The sequence below is a fragment of the Manacus candei genome, unplaced genomic scaffold (assembly GCF_025592945.1).
Source record: "Manacus candei isolate 608988 ecotype Guabito, Panama unplaced genomic scaffold, ASM2559294v1 h1tg000015l, whole genome shotgun sequence".
In the NCBI taxonomy this organism is placed as follows: domain Eukaryota; kingdom Metazoa; phylum Chordata; class Aves; order Passeriformes; family Pipridae; genus Manacus; species Manacus candei.
In genome coordinates this window covers 1,329,226-1,352,963 of record NW_026138063.1, presented here as the reverse complement: position 1 = coordinate 1,352,963, position 23,738 = coordinate 1,329,226, and the positions used below count along the sequence as shown (strand labels likewise).

Below are 23,738 nucleotides of genomic sequence, written 5' to 3'. Positions count from 1 at the left end.
GTTCACAGATGGTTCAGGAAGGTAAAACCTGACAGGCCCCGAGAGGACCACTGGGAACACCTCTCATTTATTGGGGCTGTGTGAGTTTACACAGCACACTCTGCCTTAACCATCCCTGCACCCCAAAACGTGGCTGGGGAAAAACAGCACTGGGGAACAGTCAGCTGGACTTGGCCAGAACTATCTGGAAAGTCCTCATTAATCACGGAGCAAACAAAGTTTTCTCAGCTCCTGGAGAGGTGGGTGTGGAGAGGGGAGTGCCTGGGACCATGGAGATCCAGCTGCTGGGTTTAGGCATCAATTTGCAGGTGGCAAAGAGCTATAAAATGGGCAGCTGTGGCATGGGGAGGGTGAGCTAGATTTGCTGGTTGGAGAGGAGGTGTTGGCTGTGGCTCAGGGCTTCCTTATCCCAGGGCTGCTGGGTGGTGAGATTCCATGTAGGCTCACAGCCAGAAATGTTCACCTGAACTACAGGGTGGTGGCTCTGGTCCATAAAGTCCTGAATTTGCTGGAAGCTGGGGGAGGACCTGAAGAAAGCCATGGTGGGGCCTGCTTGGTCTGGGACTCCTCAAGAAGCATCCCCCTGTTGCTGGGAGCAGGATGCTGAGCAGCAGGAATGTTTGCTGAGAGAAGGATGCTGAGCAGCAGGAATGTTTGCTGGGATCCAGGACGGCTGTTTGGGGTTATTGAAGTGGTGCAACCCCTGGCCCCACCTCCCTGCAGGTGCTCCAAGAGAGGTGGGAGCTCTGGCTGCACGAGGGAAGCAGGTGAGTGTCCAACCCCTGGTTTGGGCTCTGAATGCACTGTGGGTTATCCCAAAGGAGCAAAGGGCTTCGGGAGAGGCCTTGTTCTGCTCCAGAGTCACCAGAGGGAAGGGGCAAATATCTGGGGGAGCACAACCTGTGGAATACATGAGTGTGAAATCATAAATTGGTGATTTCAGTGCACTTTGGGCACGGGACAGCCAGAGCTGCTCAGTGCATGGTTGAGATCCTGGTGTTTTCAGCTGGCTGAGTCATTTAGGTTTTCTATTCAGCTCCAGTGCAGTAAAAATTATAGCTATAGCAAACTGAATTTTCTTTTGGTAGTGATGTATGCAAATAGGCTTAAAGGGAGCAAGTGGATTATGCTGATCCCTCCTGTGGGTTACACTGTGACACCAAGGCAGGCGTCTGGTTCGTTTGGAGGGTACAATCAGCACCAGCGTTGTTCTGCTGCATGTCAAGGTTAAAAGTGTTTCTTCCACCCCTCCTGGTAATACCTGCAGGCACAAAAGGGTGACAGAATCAAAACTAACACATTTTGAACCTGACCTAATCCATTATTGGTACAGTCCTATTTGCAGCTAATCCAGGATAAAGTGGAATTTCCTTTCTAAAGATCCCTGAGCTTCCAACCCTCTTGCTGGAGCTGGTTGAGCCCCTCTGAAGCCCCTCTTCCCACCCTCTCCCCTGCCTGGGTGCAGGATTAGTACTGCAGGATCCACCCCTCACTTCTGCACAAGCCTCTGCCAAGGAAAGGTGCTGGAGGCAGGCAGGAGATCGTGGGTGTTACTTTGATTTCTTCCAGTTCAATTCACTTCCAATTTTGGTTTTAGCTGGGATCAAACACAAGCGCTGTGAAGTTTTGGGTTGTTTCATAGTAAAGTGCTGCCTCCTGCTGGGAAAGGGGCCCTGTAAAACAGACCCTTCAGTAATTTATTACAAAGGATTCCTTTCACCTGGAGTCTGGGAAAGGGCTTTGCAGAGATTGCTCTGCTGGCAGTGGAATAGTTCCAAAAATAAGTGACAGAATTAGTCAGTGATGTTGACCAAAATGAGAACTGTATTAAAGAAAAGCCTTACTCTGTGATATGGTACTGCACAGTGGGGGGGGGACTTTGCTCATGAAGGTAGAAATCCCTATTTCTGTCAATCATTGAACAAAATGTGTTTCCACATCCTCAGAAATGACCCATTAACACAAAGGGTTTTTTTTATTAATTGTACTCCCTTGTGTAATTCCCTTCACTAACCAGTACTGAAAATGCTCTGGGATATTGATATCCCAGTGTCCATTTACACACCAGTACACCCTGGCAATGCACACCTTGTGTGTGTTTAAATACCAGCTCTGTCTTGGTTCCATGGGGACAGAGAGCTTATTGATGAGATCCAGAACTAATTAATTCAAATTACCAGTTTTATTTGCAAGTGGCTCATGGGCTGTCAGTGCAATGTCTGGGGGTGTTTAATGTTGCTGTTGGTTCTACCAGTAAGGAAAATCTTGCCCATATATTCTCCCTTTGATTTCCTCTCCCTTTGCTCTTGGTGTCTGAGTCCCTTCTGGCCTGTGACTGACGGGGTGACACAAAAATAACCATCCTGATGCTTTTCTGCAAAATCCCATCAACCCACTAGATGGCAAACAACCACTTAAAAAAGCCCACAAATACAGTTGTCTTATCTAAATAAACCCGCTGGTGATTTGCTAAAGGAGTTACTTTTCTGCTTATATTTCACCCCAAAGTATAGAGAAGCTTGTCCAAAAAAAAAATTGGCAAGATATAATATTAAAAGCTCTTTCACATTCTTGGATTGTGAGGTACAATATGAGCTTTTACATGGAATTGGGTTGGAAGAATCTTAAAGCCCACCCAGTCCCACCACCTGCTGTGGGCAGGGACACCTTCCACCAGCCCAGGTTGCTCCAAGCCCCATCCAACCTGGCCTTGGACACTCCCAGGGATGGGGCAGCCACAGCTTCTCTGGGCAACCTGTGCCAGGGCCTCCCCACCCTCCCAGCCAACAATTCCTTCCCAATATCCAATCTGAATTGACCCTCTTTCTTTTGTTACCATGATGCACAACCCTGAAGAGGTTGTGCTATTTTTCTGTGGGAAATTTGCCTCTGACTCAGAGCCTGGTGGAGATTTCACTGAGACGCTGTAAGAGAAATAATGTCCCTGACAGAGGAGTAGAGGTGAAGAGGGAAGGACCTGATGGACCTGATCTTTCTGCTTTGAATCATTCCCTGGGGAGGAAAAAACAGCATAAAAGACCTCTTGAGGTTGAGACACTTGAAAATGCTTTAAAAGCAGAACAAGCTTGTAAAGAAATGCTTGAACAGCTCACAGACCATTACAGGAATTCCCACAGGGAGAGAAGGGGCCAGCTGACATGTCTAACTCACCCCCAGCTCTACTATTTCTCTGCCCTGTGCTCTCCTTGCTTTTCCAACTGGCATTATAGTATTTGGATGACAGCAGTAATCATTTGTTTGATCTTAAAAGCAGTTTTTTTATTTTTCTATACACAAAGGGCTCCTCCTCCAGCTGGCAGAGCAGTGAGGTGACGGCCACCCCCAGCCTGTCCCCAGAGCAGGATGTGGTCCTGTGGCCTCAGTGCTGTAGCACGGAGCTCTTTGGGGCTCACAAACACCCCCCAGAGCTGCCCCAGCCCCAGGAGACCAGCCAGGCTCGTGGAAACGCTGCAGTCGGGGGGGAAAGTCTCCTGTGGCTCTGCTGCAGAGAGAGGTGATGTGGGGTGGAAGGTCTCCTTGGCTGTACCAGGGTTCCTGCCACAGCCTGGGTGGGCAGGAAACTCCACAAGGCTCCCCATGGCCTGGACAGTTAGGAAATTCCTGGGTAAAGCTGTTCCATCTTAAAGAGATTTGACTTGGGAATGCTCAACCGCTGGTCGGGCTGTGCCTGCTGGGCAGGGTGAGGGTGGCACGTGTCACGCTGAGGTTTGCAGTGTCACAGGAATGACAACCCAGACACTGCCCTTGGTGCCTTGTCTGTGCTGGCACACACTCCTTGGATCCCAGAGGTGGTTTTTCCGTGCTGGTTTGTCCATGCACACACTCCCTGGCTCCCAGGTCACTTCCCCATGACAGCAGGGTGAGCCCTGGCCAGCCAAGCAGCCTCATCTCTCTTCTTCTGTCCTTCAAAGCCGCAGTGATGTAAGCCCTAAAAATAATTCAGGCCTCTCCCCATAGTGACAAATGTCCTCCTGCCTGAACCAGGGCTATATCTGTCCCTGATGTGAGCCTGGCAGGATACAGCCTGTTCTTTTCCATCCCCTTGGTGCTTCCCTCAGTGCTGACAGCTCTGCTGGCACTGACTCCAGGGTAACACCCTGACCTGTGCTCCCAGCTGGGAGAGATCTGGGAGAACCATGACTGCATGAGAAGGACGAACTCAGGCACATTCCCAGGTCAGATCCTTTACTGTCACGATGGCACAGGGTGTAAGAACATCTTGCCAAAGCAGGGGCTGTGCTGTGAGTCTGGGGAACCTGGGCTATGCTCAGCATCATCCTCTCCTAGTTGCTGTTTTCCCAGTTTCTGACCTCCAGATGGGAATATCAGATCTGTGGTAGCTCCTCCAGGACGGATCTGATTTAAAGTGTGTGGTGATCTGCTGGTGGGGATGACACCAAGGCTGGTTGTGTGTTCCCAGAGCTGGCCAGAAGTGTTACTGACCCTCCAGGAACTGGCTGTCCCAAGGGATGGGGGCTGTGCCACCTCAGGGACAAGGAACAGCCTGTTTGTTCATGGAACACCTTCCCATTTTGGGGTATTACCAAACAGTGCTGGGCCAAGCCCGAGGCACAGCAGAAAACACACACAACCTTTTCACCCTCGAGGTGCTGCTGCCAGGTCAGGGTTCCCCTGCCTCCTGCTCCCGGGGTGGTGTCCTGGCTGGGAAGGACTCGCTGTCCCCGTGGTGACAGAGCTGTCACAGCCCTGCCCTGTCTCAGAACCTGTTCATGACTCAGATGGACACATTTATCAGCTTCTGTTTCTCAGAGCAATTTATAGCAAAGGTGGGATGGGCTCCCACTGACCTGCAGCTCAGTGAGACTTGATAAGGTCCAATAAATCAAATCCCACGTGTTTTTTCCTGACACACACACCAACGTGTCTCAATGAGAAAAACAGGGATGAGTTTTATATGTGCTGGAAAACAGGTTTGAACTTAAGTGACTTTAATTTCTAAATGCACCAAATTACTATATATTTATTTATATTAATATTACCTTTGCAAATAGGTGAGCTGGTGAACATCAGTGTGTAGAATAAACTCATGTGGTGAGTATTCCTTATTTTCCCAAAGCCTTACACTGCTTTGATGGAAGGTGAAGCAGTTTGTGTGAGTTGTGATGCCAAACTTGAAGTCTCAAGTCCATAAACTCAATAACTGAAACAGGCTTCATTAGGCATTAGGTCTTCTGAGAAATCCTATAAAACACTTACAGAAATGCAGATTTACTGAGAAAACAAGAGGGAAGAAGTATTGCACCTTGAGTATGAGGTTTGAAGAGTACGAATCTTCCAGTTCAGGAGTGTATTTTACATTCTAGATGACAGAATGATTGAAAACAGGTTTGCTTTCATACAGGAAGAATGTTTTCATCTTCTCTTGATAAGGACTTCGAGCCAAACACCAGCTGTACCTTCACTGGAGTAAATAAGAAACCAGTGTGGCCAGAGAAATGCCACTGAAACCGAGGGAGGGAGGAAGGGAGGGAGGGATTTGGGGAGTGGAAGGTGAAGAATCAGTTGAGCTGAAACAGAGAAGCACTTGTAGCCCAGTGCACTCCCACCCACGGTGGTTTCACAGCCTGTTACTCAGGGTGCAAAGTGCAGGGTGGAACTCCTGCCCAATTCCTCTTTTCTCTTTCAGAACCAGCGAGGAAGAGTTTGAAGAACTCACCCTCTGGGGACAATTTCAAATAATCCTCCTTGTCCCTCTGAGCTGTTCTAGACCCCAGAACTGGAGTCTCTATAAATCTTTCACAGAAGTACCCAAGGAATTCCTCCTCAACTCGTAATCTGGCAGAGTAAAACCCTGTTTGTCCAGCAGGGATAAATCCCACTGCCAAGGTTTTTGGCAGCAAACTCCTTTATACCAATGCAAACCCAGCACTCGACCTGTACGTGCAATCAGAAATCCTGTCAGAGACAATAATGCAGATTTTTATCCCTGAGATGGCAGGTAATTCCAGATTCTCGATTTATCACATTCAGCATGAAGGACTGCAGTCCATCTCCTAAGTGATTTTTATAAAATGGATTTATAAATGGATTTTATAAAAACCAAACAAACAATTTTCAACTATTTTTTTTACTTTAGAGATTTTAGAATTTAATGAATAAATTGATCTAAGCATGTTCTGCATTGTCTTAGCCTGGTCTATTTGATGTGACAGCAGAAAATTTTGGATATCTGCTCGTGTCAAAATATTTTCCTGCTAAGCCTCTTGTCACGTTGTTTTCTTACATCCATCATTCTTCAAGGAAATCAGATTTTTCTGTCATCACAAATTCTTATTTTCCCAAAATAATCCTTTCTTTTCTGTTAAGATAATTGCATGTTGTAATCTGCACTTCTTTGCTGAGAAACTGGGTTGGAATTTTCTTCTGGGAAACAGTTGCTGCCAAGCCTGTAAAGTCCTCAGGATTTAGGCACTGAGGAGGTCTCACTACTCACTAGGAGAGAGGTTTTGGGATATCCAGAACTCCCTTTCCACAATGTGTTTCCTTTTTTTCCATGTTTTATCACTCAGCCTTGGAGTCCCTGCCTGCAGTGAGACACCTGGAAGAACAAAATCAGTTTACACCTGTGTGCAGCCGGTTTAAGGAAGGAGCTTCCATGGATTGTACAGTTCCAGGCCAAAGGGCTCCAAGGGAATCAGGCTCGTGAGTGCCTCCTCAGGACTCAAGCAGCAATTATTGATTGATGCTTGCCAGCAGTGTCCTGGCAACGAAGCACGACCTGATCCTGCTGTGAGGGGACAGCATTGCTTGACTTCACTGAATTCAAAAATAGACCCATAAAACCATCCAGAACTGGGAAGAACGGTCGGGCAGGTTGAGCAAACGCACTTCTCCCCGGGTTTTTAAAATATCAGAGCGTAACCTGGAAAACTGGAGCAAAGCAAACCCAAGAAATGATGGGTGTGTGCATGGAAATAAAAAAAGTGGGCGAATTCCAGTGCACTGAGTGTCACCTGCTGCTTCCATGACTCGTTTGTGCTCCTTCCCTGCCCGTCTGGCAATGCTGGGAGGAAAATGGAAAGAGCTGTTTGCCTTCTGCAAATACCACGTAACCCAGGATTTTCACTTCAGGGTAATCTGAGGGTTGGAGAACTGAGTCAGCTTTTCCCAACTCTCCTTTTCACTACTGTTTCTTTAACCTTCTGTCCATTCCGTGGGCTGTAAATTGCTTTTGCCATTGCAGAGGTGTTTGGCACCAGCCTTGTGGGTTCACTGGATTTTTCTTGGCTGTGTTAACACAACACCAAAGGCTGGTGCAGGTTCCTAAAAGGCCAGTGGTGTTCCAGGTTGGAAATAATTTTTAAAATCGCAGGGATTGTACAGTACATGGCTAAAGGGGGGAGTTTGGCAAAGGACCAGGAAAAGAGGGTGAGCTCTCCCAAATACCTGGATTCCCTTCCAAATACCTGGAATCCCTGCCGATTCATGAACCTGCACATACAGCAGCTCCCAATTAAATGCTGTATTTCCATTAAAAACACTGTTTTGGTGGTGGTTACAGACTCTCAAGCCCCAAACTATACAAGGAAAGGAAGGCTGTAAAACAAACGCTGTGGGATTGGTGATATTTCTAAAAGAGTTGTTTGTAAACTAAGGAAGTTTATTAACAATTGTAACCATGACACAAAGTAAGGGGCCACACCCCATGAGTAGGAAGAAACAGCGCAGAAGCAGCTCAGCCTCCTCCACCACCGCTGTTCCTGTGGAAGCCTGGGAGACAAAGGCTAAAAATATTGGATTTGTATCTCTACAGGTGCTTTTATCTTCATCTTGCTTGGCACAACCACCTGGCAGCAGTGAACCATCATGACCCTCTGCTCCATTAATGATGATACCACAGCCTGGCCCAGGTCCATGGGGGTTTGGCAGCCTCACACCTCTGTTGCCAGCAGGTTTGTTCGTCCTGGACAACCTGGAATAAAATAATCAATCTTTCCTGTGTCCTGTGCAGCACTTGGACCTGCAGAGCTCTCGGCGTGTTCCCAAGGTCAGAGCCCATCTGAGTGACAATCCATGCACACACATTGAATTGTCAGAGCGAGGTGTCCCCTCTGGCAGATCCTGTGGGATTCCCTCTCTGAGGTGTCCCACTGTGGCACAGTCACGGTGTCTTTTCTGGGATAGCAGTCCCCCAGCTCTCTGGGGAGTCACTGCCGGGACAATGGACCGTGAGGGAGCAGTTTGGCCATCGCAGGAGAGGGACTGTCCCTGCGTGGGGACTGTGAGGGGCACCTCGGGTGGGTGTCCAGTGCTGGGAACTGGGTTCCTCAGTTCAGGAAGGACATTGAGGGGCTGGAGCGTGTGCAGGGAACAGAATGGAGCTGGGAAGGGGCTGGAGCAGCAGGAGCAGCTGAGGGAGCTGGGGGGGCTCAGCCTGCAGAAAAGGAGGCTCAGGGGGGACCTTCTGGCTCTGCAACCCCCTGACAGGAGGGGGGAGCCGGGGGGGGGTCGGGCTCTGCTCCCAGGGAACAAGGGACAGGAGGACAGGGAACAGCCTCCAGCTGGGCCAGGGGAGGGTCAGGTGGGACATCAGGAGGGATTTCTCGCTGGAAGGGATGGTCAGGCCTTGGAAGGGGCTGCCCAGGGAGGTTTGGAGTCCCCAGCCCTGGAGGAGTCCAAGGAAGGCCTGGCCGTGGCACTCAGTGCTCTGGGCTGGGGGACAAGGTGGGGATGGGGCACAGGGTGGACTGGAAGGTCTCAGAGCTCTTTTCGCACCCAATGAACTCTGTGCCCGGGGACACCACCGGGACACATGGACGCGGCGGGGCCGCCGCCCGCTCCCCACACAACATGGCGGACACGGCCGCGGGGCGGCCCTGCCACTCAAACCCCGCGAGCCAATCAGAGGCCGGTACTGCCCGCGGGGGGCGGGAGTTCCCGGTCAGCGCGCGTGCGGTGACGGCTGCGGAGGGATCCGGGGCGCCCGGCGCGAGTGTGATGCGGCCGTTCCCAGAAGTGACGCAACCGCTGGGAGTTTCCCGTCGTTTGTCCCGCGTGGCGGAGACAGCGGGGGGGTCACGACAGTGGGAGGGGAGTCACGACAGCGGGGGGGGTGTCGCGACAGCGGGGGAAACGCGACAGCCAGGCCTGGCGGGGAGCGCTGAGCCGCCCCCGGCGCCGTCTGGGCGCGCGGATCCGGCTGACAGCGTCCGCACGCCGTTGTGCCCTTCCGCGTGTCCCACCGGGAGGGGGGGAGCTGCTCCGTGTGGAAATGTTTCTCCAGTCCTTAATTATACATTTATTACCTACAGCGGCTTGAACTGCGGGAGGTGTTTGACCTCTTTTTTGCGTTCTTCCTTGATAAATGAAGCCGGAGGTGACTTTTCCCTGGAGAACGCCCCCCGCCTGGGAAGGCGCGGCCTCCTCCTGCGCGGACTGCACCGCAATCCCTGGTTTTTACTGGAATTCGCGGCTTTCCTGTGCCGTGTTCCAGGCGCCCAAAGGCCGAGGGCAGCGCTGAACGCAGGGCCCGAGCCATGTTAACTCCCTGTATGGCGTTTATTTGACACATTCTCTGCGCTGTCCCGCCCCTGGCGGGGGTTGGGCTGCACTGACCTTAAACGGCCCCTTTCAGCCCCAGCCCCCTGTCACTCCGTCATCAAACCCGGCGTAGTCCGTGTCCTTCCCGCTCCGCTATTTTTCCCTGGTTTAAAGGTTTTTCCAGGGACAGCCCGGCCGGGTCCCAGTCCCGGTCCCGGGGCAGAGCCGGCCCCTTCCCTTTGCCGTTCCCGGTTCTGTTCCCGATGCCGGGACAATCCCAGCCGGTTCTCAGTCCCGTCCCCATTCCCCTTCCCGTTCCCTCTGTCCCGGTCCTTTCCCTGTTCCTGTCTCTTTCCCGGTTCCCATTCCCATCCTCTGTTCCTGTCCCATTCCCGGTCCCCATTCTCTTTCCCGGTTCCTATTCCCGTTCCCTCTCCCAGTTCCAATTTCCCGTTCCTATTCCGGCTCCCATCCCCGCTCCCGATCCCATCCCTATTCCCATTCCCGGTTCCCGTTCCCCCTCCCGCTGCCCGCGGGGGGCGGGGCGTGCGGCGCGGACTCTTTTTTCCCGTGAGTCCCCGCGCGGGCGGCGCTGCGGACGCGTCACGGGGTGCCCGCAGTCCGCGCGCGGCCGCCCCGCCGAGCAGAGCCGGGCCCGCCGCCGCCGCTGCGCCATGGCCGCCGCGCACCCCGCCGCCGCCGCGCCCGCCGCCCCCAACCCGCCGCCCCCCGCGCCCGCCGGCATCCTCATCGGAGACCGCCTCTACTCCGAGGTGTCGCTCACCATCGACCACTCGCTGATCCCCGAGGAGCGGCTCTCGCCCACCCCCTCCATGCAGGACGGGCTGGACCTGCAGTGCGAGACCGACCTGCGCATCCTGGGCTGCGAGCTCATCCAGGCGGCCGGCATCCTGCTGCGGCTGCCGCAGGTGGGGCCTCCCGGCGCTTCCAGCGGGAGGGAAGGGAAGAGGGAAGGGAAGGGAAGGGCAGGGCGGGCGGCGCCATTGTGGCGGCGGGAAGGGCGGGGGGGCGGCGGGGCCGCACAAAATGGCGGCGGCCGGGCCGGGCACTGATCGGCTCCCTCTGCGCCTCCCTCTGCCCTCACAGGTGGCCATGGCGACCGGGCAGGTGCTGTTCCATCGCTTCTTCTACTCCAAGTCCTTCGTCAAGCACAGCTTTGAGGTGAGCGCGGCGCGGGGCACCGAGGCCGGGGGGGTTGTGTGGGACGGGCTGCTCGCCTCGGGCCTGGCGGGTTTGCTTCTTACTTGTGTAATTTTAGCCTTAGCGGGGTTAAATATTGTTTTCTTAACGGAAACGGGCCTTTCTTTCAGATTGTTGCCATGGCCTGCATCAATCTCGCGTCCAAAATCGAGGAGGCGCCTCGTCGGATAAGGGACGTGATCAACGTGTTCCATCACTTGAGACAGTTAAGAGCAAAAAGGTAAGATCAGCTTCGTTACGAACGTAAACACCTGTTACCGCTAATGTACTGCAGTGTTCGATTCACAGTATTTTTCCAGGCTAAGTTCAACGACCTAAAGTTGGGAAGGGAGTGCTCGTTGGCTGCTCTGTAGGCAGTACAGTGCAATCCCGACTTCTTCTGCTTTTGTTCACTTGGTAGACCCATTTCTGTTCCTTATTTGGCTGCAAGTCACGAGTATTGGTCCTAGTTTTAGGCTCATGATTGTAGCTTTTGGTTGGTTGATTGATATTTTTGTTGTCTTGCAATTATTGAAAGGTAGTCTTAGGTGCGAGTGGCCAGTAGTGGATTGCTGTGTATTCTCCAGATTTTTAGCCATATTCAGTAGTCTTAATGCTTTTCTGTCGTTGGTGTGTGGTCTCTAGTGTGGTTTTGCTGCCAATTAAGCATCAGTTAAGAAAAGAAGTCAAATTTTTGGTGACGGCAGTAATTATCTTTTAGAAAAAAAGCCATTGTAGAAGATACCTGGAATAAGGTCTGGCTTGGCCTGTAGTGTGTGCAGCTTTAATGAGGAGCAGTGTGTAACCGAGTCTGGGAGGCTGGAGGCATCTTTAACATCTCTAATGCACAACGTGGGAGTGGTGTTGTCCTGGTGCCTGGGCAGGGGCAGGTGTTGCAGAGCTGTGAGAGACCAGTGCTGCTTTCTGTGTGTAGAGCAATGTTTGTTCTTGGGTAAAGCAAATTAACAAAGTAGTGAGAGGAACAAGGAGTGGTTGGAGGAGTTCCCTAAGTTGCTGTTAAACACAAAATCTCCTTAGTTCTGTCGGGCAGCAGAGTTAATAGTCTGGGATTGGAGGCTTCAGCTTTGCTTTCAGTGGCTGATTGCCCAAAGGTTAAGGAACTCTGTAGTTACAACAGGATTTTGGTTTCGGCTGGATTATTAAATTCATGCTTTATTTCTCTACCCTGTGTCACCAGGGTACAGCAGGAATTGAACCTTCCACGTGGTGTAACCTTTTCTGAGAAACAGAGTAGAAATCCCTTAGGGAAACCAGCTCTTTGTTGGTGTCTTTATCTGGTTATGCTTCTGTTGCAGCCAAAGCTTTGGCTTGTACTGCCTCGTGCTCATTTTTCCCAAGTTAGTTGTAGATCCAAGAAGAAAGGGTCAGTGTCACACTTTGGGACTGAGCTTTGTTGGTTTTGGTGTTTAGGTTGTTACGGCCCTGAGGGAACTGTGAGAAGTGGTGTGGGGTGTGAGTTCAGTGGGACTGTCTTCCACAGTTCTGATAAGGGAGTCTGGTATTGGAATTACTGGAGCAGGTTCAGTGATTAGTAATGTTTTGGCCTCGATCCAGGCAGTGAAGGTTAATTAATCATATGCCTTGCTTGTCTCTGCAATGAGAATATGAATTAGCTGTTTCTTTGTGCTGTGTGAAGGATCAGAGAAACTGAACTTAACCTGTGAATTTAAATCTTTCCAGCTAGCCTGTTCCAAATCCCACCTTGTGCATGTTACATGGTGTCTAAAGTGCATCATGTCCAGAGAACTCGTGCACTGCTACCCATTATTTTCGGGAGAAATGGGTATTGTTGCTCTGCGATTCTGAGTGAATCTGCATGAAACGAACCTTAAAACGCTGCAGTCTGACATTCAGACTTGCACACCCCCCCTTATTTTTTTTTTTGTTTTTAGCAAGCAGGATGTAAACGTTTTTCTGTGCTTTTTACAAGCTGACAGTTCCATCACCTGTACACGTTATTAACTTCAACTCTTTTTTCCCTTGCAACCGACTATACAGCGACCAGCTACATTTACCAAAGCCTGGGTGATGTGGAGTGGTACATAAAGATGAAGCTGTCGTCATGGCAACAGTGAGTGAAGTATCGAAAATCCCCAAGGAGAAGCCAGTGCTCTGAGAATAGGTCACTGGAACCGGGGGACTAACAGGTTGGCCGCTGGTGAACCATTTGGAAGAAACTCCTGTATCTTGTTATAAGCTTTTTTCTTTGCTGTCCAGGTTTTTAGAATACTAGCTTAACCTTTTTTGTTTGTTTGTTTTTTTAGTTTTTTTACTGAAGCTAACACTTAGGCTGTAGTTAGTTCCTCACACACAACCCAGAACTGAAACACTCAGGCTGCTGTACTTTCTTTTCTAGTCTAGTTTTTCTGTTAACTGAAGCTCTTAACCCGCACACACATCTGGGGTAGTTTGGGTAGGCTTTGCTTTCTTTCTTAACCAGTTTTGGGTTCTTAGTTCCACTTTCTGGCTCTGTATAATTGCAGTTTGAATTCATAGTAAAACAAGGATACAGAAATCTTGAATTTGTAAATTTACACCAGTTACGATGTAAGCAGTCCTTTCTATGTACCTGTTTGCAGAACTGGGAATTGCATTGGAATTTTCTTTTTATGAGACATGTAGTCAACTAGAGGTGGTATTTCTAATGCTGAGAAGTAAGAAAAAGCTAAATAAGTGTTTTGGACAAGCATATTTTCTTTTGAATTTCTGACGAGCAAATGTGATGTAGAACTGCATGTAAAATGTTTGTGTGCATGGAGAAAAGCTCGTACTGTGGAAAAACTGCTTTTAAATAACTGTGTGCCAAAACATGTGTTCTGAGCAAAGTGCAACTGTTGTTTATCTTGTAGAATGTAGCTTGAAGTTGCTTTTGTTTTTTCTAAATGTGCTTGAAAGCTGCAGAAAGTCCTGAGACTGGAACCAAATGTGACTGGTGTCGTGCTGTAACCTCACACGGGGCGCTTTGAGACGCTCAGGTGCAGGACACGGGTCCCTGCAGTGGGTTTGGAAGTGGCTGCATTAACATTACACGCTTAGTGCTCTTCAAACTGCCCTGCAAGTCTGTGCTGCTTGGATTTATGACCTTGGAGACAAGCAGAACTCGTGTTTTATATTGACCAGCTTAACAGAGCTCCGGTCTGTGAAACGAGACGCCGCTGTTGTGCTGTACTTGTCAGAAGTACTTTGCTCCATGTGGCTATAATTACACGCAGGGCACTGGTCCTCTAATGGATTAGTCATCCCAAAGACATCAAAGTTTAATATTACATCCAGTGAAGTTGCAGCTGTGTTGAGAACTTAGGTCTCATTTGTCAGAGTGATTTCTAAAAACGGGTATTTGTAATTTATTTGTTGTTACAAGCACATTACAGAGCGTGTTAATCTGTTGGGTTGTTACACAATCTTAATCCCAATCAAGTGTTGCATCCGAGTGTTGGATTGGCTCCCCAGAGGGGACACTGTGTGCTCTGTTGTTAATGATAAAGTCTTGCCTGGAGCTCTAGTGCTGTAAAACAGACTCAGAGTAAGAATTTGCAATATTCCTTGGCTATCCAGGGCTTGAAGGTCATGATTTATATATTTCATACATAAGGTTATAAGTTACTTTTCTCTGGTTTGTTACTTGGACCTAAAATAATTCTTGGACTGAGAACTAAGTGCAGCAAATGCAGTAGCAAAGTTCCTCTTTTTATTTAGTAGAAAGCAAAAAAATTTTCCAAAGGGAAGTCTCTGAAGTTTCCACCTTGTAAATAATTGTTTACCACCACTTCAGAGTTCATGCCAAAAGTGCTATATTGGTGAATCTTAATACAGTGGAGAACTTGACTTTGCCAGTAATAAAGTGCAGTAAAGCACTTAAATCTCTGCAGATTTTTATTTTTCCATAAGTGGATAAAAGTCTTTATTTCTGGAAACACTACCTGGACAAACTGATGTTTTTCGTGGCTTCCTCAGAGCTGTAGGTCTGTGGAATTTGTGACCTGAGTAACGTGGGACACCAGAGCAAAGCAAAGCCCACTTGGGCTGTTGGGTTTCCTGTCACTTGCCTGTGGAACATGTGCTAAGGGTGAACTGTTGGTGCTGATCCCGTGGCCCTGGGGAAGGACAGTGAAAAACTAACATACAGAGAGGCTCATGTCTGTCCTGCTGCCCCTGGAGCTGCCTTAACTTCCTTACACAGCTGTCTGGGAATGCAGGGCCATGTGGAACGTGGGGTGGTGGAGGATCCTGTGCAGCCGTGTTGTCTCACTGATGATGTTTCTGATAGACTGGAAGTCATGGCTGCCTTAAATCCATGATCCCAGGTGTCCCACCTCTGAGGAAGTGTTCTGCTAAACTGAGCCTGGGCGCCTGAACTCGCTCTGGATGATGCTTTGCAGATCCTGTTAGTGCCAGTGATCTCTGGATAAAATTGTGGAGAGCAATACTGGAGGAAATATTCTTATAAACCCCAGTATAATTGATTGGAACAAAGTAGAAGTGACTCAGTTTCACTGATTGAAAGAACTTGAGCTTGGTTTTCCCATTCTCGCTCCAGAGCACTGTGTTCAACCTGCTGGAGTGTTCAGATAACATCAGCCTCTCACTGAAGTTGCCTTAAATAAGCTTGAAATGTTCTTGCTTTCCAGTTAATTTATGGGGGGGAGGAAACAAAATAACCAGCCAAAAAAACCCTCAAAACAAAAAACTCCCCCTATTCTGACTGGATTTATTTGGAGTAGCTGAAGTGGCAAACTGTAACGTTGCCCTGCTGAGTGAGAGTAATGCTTAACTAGAGAAGTTAGCTTCATGTCAATGGAAAATGTGGCATTTCTTAGCAAACAGGAAGAGTAAGGCTGGTGCTGGAGTTGTAGGTCCTTCCTGGCACCAAAAAGCTGCAGTAGTTCCTTCCAGAGCTGGGAGCTGCTTCTCGGCCCCTTGGGAAGAGAGGGGAGCTTGTGCTTCAAATTGTACAACATTGTGCTTTTCTTGGGGAACTGGATGGTTTGCTGTGTCCTTTGCCAATGACAACCAGCAGCTGTCCAGGTGACTGCAGGAGTCATGCCATAAACTGGATTGTGGAAGTTGGGAAACTCCTTGTCCAGCCTTGTAATTAAATCAGCCCTTTTTTATCCTGGGGTGAGAACCTTGGTTTGGAGTGTTTTATGTGCTCTGTGACCTGTCAGGGAAGAGAAGTGAGATCCACTCATGGAATTTGCAAGTTAGGAGTGAAATATTTTGCCTGATACAACAAAAGCTGTATTTTGAATCCACTTTGCATTACTTTTTTTTTTTCTTTTGAAGGTAATGTAATGGGTGTATCATATACACAGACTGTGGTTTATTGGAGCATAAGGAGCTCTGAAAACATTTTTCTGCTTTGGAAAGCACATGGAATGTGTGAGACATTACAGGGGAAAAAGCTGATCTGTCTTCAGGAGGAAATGGATTCAAATATCCAGAGTGGAATGTTGAAAGGTCAAGTCTAAGCATGGGCAAAGCAAAGGATATGAAATGGAGCGTGACACTTGTGCATGAAGTGCACAGCAAGTCATTTGAGGTCAAAGTGCTTTGGAGAGTTCAGGTGTTGGATTTGAAAGGAATTAGGACTAGACAGTGCTAGAGTTTGAAATCTTTTTGTGGAATGAGCTCTTGTTTTGGAAATGCAAACAGCAGCAGGGATATCCATGGTACCCACTGGTGAGGGGTGCAGGGAGATCTGTCACCCTTCAGAGAGGAAATTCTGTGCTTTACTCAGCTTTTCACACACCACAGAGCCAGGGCTGCCTTGTTCTCTGAAGGCTGAATAATCTTCTCTTCAGTTTGTAGGAAACTGCAATTTCTAAAGCACAAGTTGCTACTTCAGTATTAATTAGGAAAAACCCTGTTCTGCCTTACTTCTGCTTTGAAGTCCTGCCTGGCAAAGGCAGTTGTGTCACATTCCTTCCTCCACCTCTGCCATGGAGAGGAAGGTTCTTTGGGATCCTTCCTGCCAAGCAGCTCCTCCCAGCAGCTGGAGCAGTGTAGTTTGCATACACAGCAGCAGAAGGCTATTTTTTATCTCAGCCATCTAATCTGTAGCTAGTCAAAAGCAGCAACTAAACTAGTTTATCTAAACTTGGACAGCACAAGATTAATGCTTAAACTTGCTTGCAGGAGTTGAAAACCGGTTTCTGTTGCCATTAGTTGGTTGGAAGGGAAAACAGAGTTGCCGTTATTTTTGGATATGCAAAACAGTTTTGATTTTATTTCTTGCAAACTATAGGACTCCAAGCCCCCTGATACTTGATCAGAACTACATAAACACCAAAAATCAAGTAATCAAAGCAGAAAGGAGGGTACTGAAGGAGTTGGGATTTTGTGTTCATGTCAAGCATCCTCATAAGGTGAGTTCTCAAAAGTAATCTAATTGTATCTATTACTCTACCTTGGTGGCATCACTGTGAGCTGTGGAACGAGAAACACAGGTGTCAGAATGACCTGCATTCTTCTCTTTGTCCCTCTGTAGTTGTTATTAATGTTTTTGCCAGAGTACTCAGGCAAACAGTCATATTGACTTGGGTTGAAATTGCTGCCTTGGGAAGGGTTAAAGGTGGTGGCTTGTTTTGAGAAATCTTAACCAGTTGTCTGAACATGATGGGAAGACTCTTGGGGATGGTCCTGGGCAGGGCTGAGAGTTGGACTCAGTGGTCCTTGTGGGTCCCTTCCAACTCAGCATATTCTGTGGCATGAAAGCTTACAGTGTGTGCTTAGAAAAGGAGCCCCCATTGTTTGGGAGTACTATTTGATTTTAAAAATATGTATTTACATACATATTTACTTCATCTTGCTTTATGAGTTAAAACCGAGTCTCTTTTCTCTTCCCCCCCTTATTTCTCAGATCATTGTTATGTATTTACAAGTCCTAGAATGTGAACGTAATCAAACCCTGGTACAGACAGCCTGGTAAGTTATTTTCCATTCTTTTCCTAGCCAGGAAAATAGTAGCAGAAATAACAAGCCTGATGATCCCTATGCAAAGCAATGAGCTGTAAGTTCCTACCCAAACACACGCTTTGAAAACATTGTGGTGCTTGTTTCTGCTCACTATTTTCATGGCTTGATTGCAGCGCAGTCATGGAGGACTCAATTTAACTTTGTTCTTTTTTCTACTCTTTGATTGAAGGGTAGTCCCTGATGGTAAGTCATAGAGCTCTGCCCTCTGCACCTCAGCCCTGACCTGGGGATGGCCGGTTTGGCTGCCCTTCTCTCCAGCCAAGCCAGTGCAAGCTCTCATCCGAGACTCACTGCCGTGATCCAGCGGGCAGCACCTCCGAGAGCGGAGGGGTGCCAAGGATTTGTATATTTGTTTCCAGAAGTAACTGTTCCAACTGTCTCTGAATGTCTTTGTTCCTACCTGCTGTATGCTGTAGTGTTTAAAGGACACGCGGGGGACAATCTGCCGACGGTTACTTGGTTCATTTGGCTAAACTTGAGTTCCAGAGAGGATTTCGGTGCATGCAGCATGTTCACGTAGAGCCATACTGGGCATGGGGGTTGGAGAGTCAATGCTGACTGAACTGCTGTTCCTCTCTCTCCCATAGCTTGGGAACTTAGAAATCCATGGAGGTCTCTGCTGTTATTGTATCTCCCAGCATGTGTTGCTTGGTAGTGCCCCCCCTGTGCCAGACCAGGAGCTCAGGGGAGTGGGGGCCCTGACTAACTCACAGGTCTCTTTCCAACACTCAGTGAGCTAATGGGATGCCTCTCTCTGGATGAAGTTAGTGGGACTCGAGGCACACAAAACTTAAGTGCAGTCAGTGTTTTATGAACTGCCTAGGTTGCCTCTGGAAGATGGTAGGTTGCAAATACACTGCTTTCCTGCTTGCACCTGGGTTTTATATTGGTTTTTAAATACAGCACCACTGGTGTCTGAGGCAAACAGCTGGACAGATGCAAAGTACTTGTTAGGTTGTGAGCTCTGGACATTTTGGGATAACCGAACCAAGGAAGCAGCCATGAAGTGCTGCTGGCATTTGCTACTACACATTGTTGCACTGGGGTTTCAAACAGTGCCAAGGTGCAGACTGTTACAAAGTGACACGTCAACACCAAATACCACAGTTCCACAGCAACCAAATGTTTAACATCATAACAGAAAAAATAATAAAGTCAATTGAGTCTCCAGTATTGTTATCCTCTAAAAAAAAAAATAAATAAAAAGTAAAGCAGAGATCCAACCTTTCCTGCTGTGTGTTTTTAGGAATTACATGAACGACAGCCTCCGGACAAACGTGTTTGTTCGCTTTCAGCCCGAGACCATCGCGTGTGCTTGCATTTACCTGGCTGCCAGGGCCCTGCAGGTGAGCACTGCCTCGCATTGCTGGGGGGCTGCTTCCAACAGAATTCATGCAGACATTGAAAACAAAAGCCTGGGCTGTAATCCCTGTTGCTGGTTGTTTGGGTTTCAGATTCCGCTGCCCACTCGCCCTCACTGGTTCCTGCTCTTTGGCACCACGGAAGAGGAGATTCAGGAGATCTGCCTGACCACTCTCAAGCTTTATACCAGAAAAAAGGTAAGTTTGAGGTGTTCGGTTTTCCCGCTCTGTGCTCAGTGCAGCTTGAGCTGAGTTATGGCTCTCCAAAAGTTTGGGAATGCTGGAATACGGATCTACTAATGGGAAAGGCTCCCGTGAGGGGGGTGTGAGAACAAATTCTGGAAATTACCCCATTACTGGACAGATGATTAAAGCCAGCTGAGTATTTTTCAGAAATGAGATAAAAATACAAATTGCATTAGCTCAACCTCTGACCTCATTGTTACTTCCACAGCCTAATTATGAGTTTCTGGATAAAGAAGTAGAAAAGAGGAAAATGGCACTGCAGGAAGCTAAACTGAAGGCAAAAGGTTTAAATCCAGATGGAACTCCAGCACTGTCGACACTGGGTGGCTTTTCTCCTGCATCCAAACCATGTAAGTTTGTTTTCTGAATAGGAACTTGCATAACACTTTGATAAGTAACTAAATCTGTGTCCCAGGGTAGTTAAAAAAAAAAAAGGCAGGTTTGCTTCTCTAACTGCTGGGACAGTTTAGGCTCCCTCACAGAACTAAGCAGCAAGGCAAATCTTTTTTTTTTTTTTCAAACATAGATTTTAAAACCATTTTCAATACCTTGAAATAACATTATAGGGAAAAGGGATACTTTACTCCATACTTCCACAGATGGGAGAGTGATCTATTAATGTCATGCACCCTTCATGAGACAGGAGTTGGTGTGTGTTACGTGGTGTGAGGAGAGACTCTGGATTCAGTTTGGGGGACGTTGCAATGGCCTTCATGGCTCCTTTTGCTGCAGGTGTCTCTGAAAATGGCTTTCTCTGCCTTTTTTAATGCACTTGGCAACTGTTCAGTGTGGTGAAGGCAGGCAGCTGGTGGTCAGGAAATGGAGGAGGGAGAGGCACAGCACAGTCTTGGCACCAGAGGGAATAAACTGTATCACCTATTTCGAACCAGCCTGTCTGTCAGAAGTCTGGTGGTTTGTCTTGGTGCTGTCACGTCTCCCTGCTGCTACTTTTGAGCTATCAACTACCAGGGGGGTTCAAAGGCCCTCACAGGCTTTGACCCAGTGCTGGTGGTGAGACAGAAGGCTCAGGGCCTGGTCTGTCTGTGGCTCTGCAGAAGCTTGGGCATGTGTTGTGAGGAGCAGCACTGTCACAGTTCCTTCTGAAGAGTCGGAGTTTTCAGAGGGTTTGACCTGGCAAGTGTGAATTTCTCATGGACAAAGAATGTGAGGTGGGAGCCAAGGCTGGGGGTGTTGGAAAGCAGGAGCTCTTTTGGGCTTAGCAGCCCTTCCATGAGAGGTGAATCCATCTCTGTAAAGACAGAGTCACTTATGAGCTAAACACACTTAGCTGCAGTTTGCTGTTCAGTCTTAATCCTTTCTGTAGCATTGGAAATTATTGTCCAAGTAACAAGCTCTGTATCTGTGGGCCATAAGGGCAGCTTTTATTTTGTGCCTTTTGGCCCCTGGTGGATGAAGGTGAGCCTGGCTGTGTGGTGTGGAGTCACAGTGCTCTTCCTCCTCTGCTCTCACTTGGCTTCACATTATGGGTCTCCCCATGAACATCCTGCTGCAGGAACGAACTAAAAATGGAAAGATGGAACGAAATAGTAGCTACTGAGTTTGTATCTACATTTAGTGCAGATACTGGTACAGGTGTTTAAGGGACGTACAGTATGTTCATGACAAAGGATGAATAAATAGCTAATTTTGAATTTAAATTCAATTCTCAGCTTCCCCGAGAGAAGTAAAAGCTGAAGAGAAATCACCAGTGTCTGTGAATACCAAAACCATTAAAAAGGAGCCAGAGGAGAGGCAGCAAACCTCCAAGAGCCCTTACAATGGGTAGGTAAAACCTCTTACCTGGTAAAGAGAATACTTGAGTAAAAATGCTTTCTTTAACTAAAGTACAGCGAGCCACTGCTGAGCTCCTTCAGTAGTGAGTAACAAGTGCCTCAGAAGTGCAAGCCTGGTTTGTTTTTGCCCCCCTCCAGCTTGAGAAAAGAAAGTAAGAGAAGTCGAAGCAGCAGGAGCGGCAGCCGGTCCCGGTCGAGGACAAAGTCTCGGTCTCGCTCGCACACGCCGAGGCGGCAGTGAGTGGGGGCTCTGGGGAGGGCGGGAGGGGCAGGGCTCGGGGGCTTTGGCAGGCTCAGTTCCATCAGGATCCCATCACAAATGGGAGCAGTCTGGGCACACACTGCCCGTGGAAGGGGTGAGAAGTGCCACAGGACCAGTTAGATGTGTGGCAGCTTTGTGGTGTCAGTGCTCCCTGGTGCTCTGCCCGGCTCTTCAGGGCTCTGCCCCTCTCCTGTGGTGGGAAGAGGGGGATGCAGGGAGTGCTCCTGCCTTCATAAATACATACTTTTGAAGAATCTTCAGGCTCATATCCAAGTTGGAAGCTGCCAACTTGGATGTCAGTGAAGGGTTCCCCAAAGTATCCCTGTGAGATCACTGAGGGAAAAGGGCAATAAGCAGTTTGTGAGCTGGTGTTGAGGGGAGATTCTTGACAAGGTGGAAAAATCTCAAAAGGTGCTACATTCTGGGTTTGGTTTGGGCTGTTTATTTTCAAATGAGCTCAACTAAAAGAATCCCAGACTGGTTTGGGTTGGAAGGACTGTAAAGCCCGTGCAGTGCCACCCTCTGCCATGGGCAGGGGCACGATCCCAGGCTTCACATTGGGGATATTTACTGTCCTTCCTCATTTATCCCCGTGGGAAAAACAGCCTCTGACTTCTCCCAGTGCCTCGGCAGCCCCTTTGCTGTGGTTTGGTTGTTGTTTCCCCGTGTGGAAGGCCCGTTCTAACTGCCCCTCTCCCGCAGCTACAACAACCGGCGCAGCCTGTCGGGCACCTACAGCTCGCGGTCGCGGAGCCGCTCGCGCAGCCACAGCGGGAGCCCCCGGCGGCACCACAACCACGGCTCCCCGCACCTCAAGGCCAAGCACGGCCGCGAGGAGCTCAAGGGCGCCAACAGACACGGCCACAAGCGGAAAAAATCCCGCTCCCGCTCCCAGAGCAAGTCCAGGGATCACTCGGAGGCCGCCAAGAAGCACCGGCACGAGCGGAGCCACCACCGGGAGCGGCGCGAGCGCTCCCGCTCCTTCGAGCGCTCCCACAAGGGGAAGCACCACGGCAGCGGCCGCTCGGGGCACGGGCGGCACCGGCGCTGAGCCCCCGGGCACAGAACTGTGGCACTGCACGGCCCCTGCCAGGTTTGGAGGGACTTGGGCCCCGGGGCTCCTTTGCCAAGAGGGGCGGAAGACTTTTGTTTGTTTTTTCTTTTGGGACAGGAACTGTTACCAACTTTTTGCACATAATACCTTAGCAGTATCCAAGGGGTGGAAAACCATGATCAGGTTCGTTGTATGTATTAGAGCTGTGTATTGTTTATTGAGCTGAGAACTGGAGACAGGATTTCTGTAAAAAAGCAAAACCTACCTTATTTTTATACCAGTCAATTGCAGACGCTTATATTTAAGTATAGTTATTTGTTTAAACAATGGTGGAGACTTTCTTACACTGGTTTTAGTCTGCATGTGTTGAAAGATTTTTACAAGAAATAAAATATAAAGCTTTTTTTTTTTTTTTTACTGCCTGTTGGATGCCAAATGTGTTGGAACTAAACTTAACTTTTCTTACACACCCTGGCCTTGAGTGCTGTGCCTGAGTGGGACATGGTGGGTAAACTGGGAAAGCTTTAGATGTTTGTCCTTCCCAGGGAGGCCAGGCAGCAGTTGGAATAAATGACCATGGACCTCTCTGAAGTTCAGTGGGAGGAGCCAGGGATGGGTGTCCTGCTCTGTCAGCTGCCCTGGGAGTTTGGGGTGTCCCTGTCCCTCTCAGCTCTGTGGGGCAGAGGGCAGGAGCTGCGTCAGCTGTTCCAAAGGCCTGGAGGGATCAGGTTTGGGGTTTTATTTCCCATCTTTCATTGCAGTGGCAGGATGCTGGCAGGGGAAGGAGGGATCCTCTTGCAGGTGAAGTGCTGACACAGCTTTCAGCTGAGCAGGGCCACCCCTGCAAGGGTCATGCTGACACAGCTTGGGAAACTCAGACACATTCCCTGTGCTGCACTGAAAGCAGGAGGTGCTGGGAGCTCCTCACTGTGTCCTGCTGCTGGAGCTGTGTCCTGGGGTGGGACAGCTCCAGTGCCAGGGACAGGAGAGAGGGAAGGGGTGAGGAAGAACGGGGTCTGATTCCTACAGCTGCTGCTCAGGTGGTACCAAGACCTGAAACCCACAGTGGTGAGGAGTTTGCTGTCCTTGCTGACCCAGAGTCCAGCATGGAAAGACCTTTTCCCTCCCTAAATGCCTCTCCACTTCCCTGCCGAGGGTGACCTGGCTGGAATGTCGAGCTGCAGAGCCCAGGTAGGGGCAAGTCTGGCCCCTGGGACTGTAGGAGCAGTGCCAGCCTGGGTGCCCACACCCTGCAGGCCTCAAATAGGAGAGGGAAACCGGCTGAGCAGAACCTTCCCGAGCTG

The 23,738-nt window shown here is 49.1% G+C and overlaps 1 protein-coding gene across 1 annotated transcript; it reads left to right on the top strand.

Annotated features, from left to right (window-relative positions):
• Positions 1-10,155: 10,155 nt before the first annotated feature.
• CCNL1 (cyclin L1) lies at positions 10,156-22,908 on the top strand. Its single transcript, XM_051781864.1, has 11 exons — positions 10,156-10,451; positions 10,630-10,704; positions 10,854-10,963; positions 16,988-17,108; positions 17,603-17,667; positions 18,965-19,064; positions 19,173-19,277; positions 19,534-19,675; positions 20,996-21,107; positions 21,257-21,355; positions 22,083-22,908. Exons 1-11 carry the CDS (start codon positions 10,197-10,199, stop codon positions 22,429-22,431), a joined length of 1,533 nt encoding a protein of 510 aa, XP_051637824.1. The 5' UTR covers positions 10,156-10,196; the 3' UTR covers positions 22,432-22,908.
• The last annotated feature ends 830 nt before the right edge of the window (positions 22,909-23,738 follow it).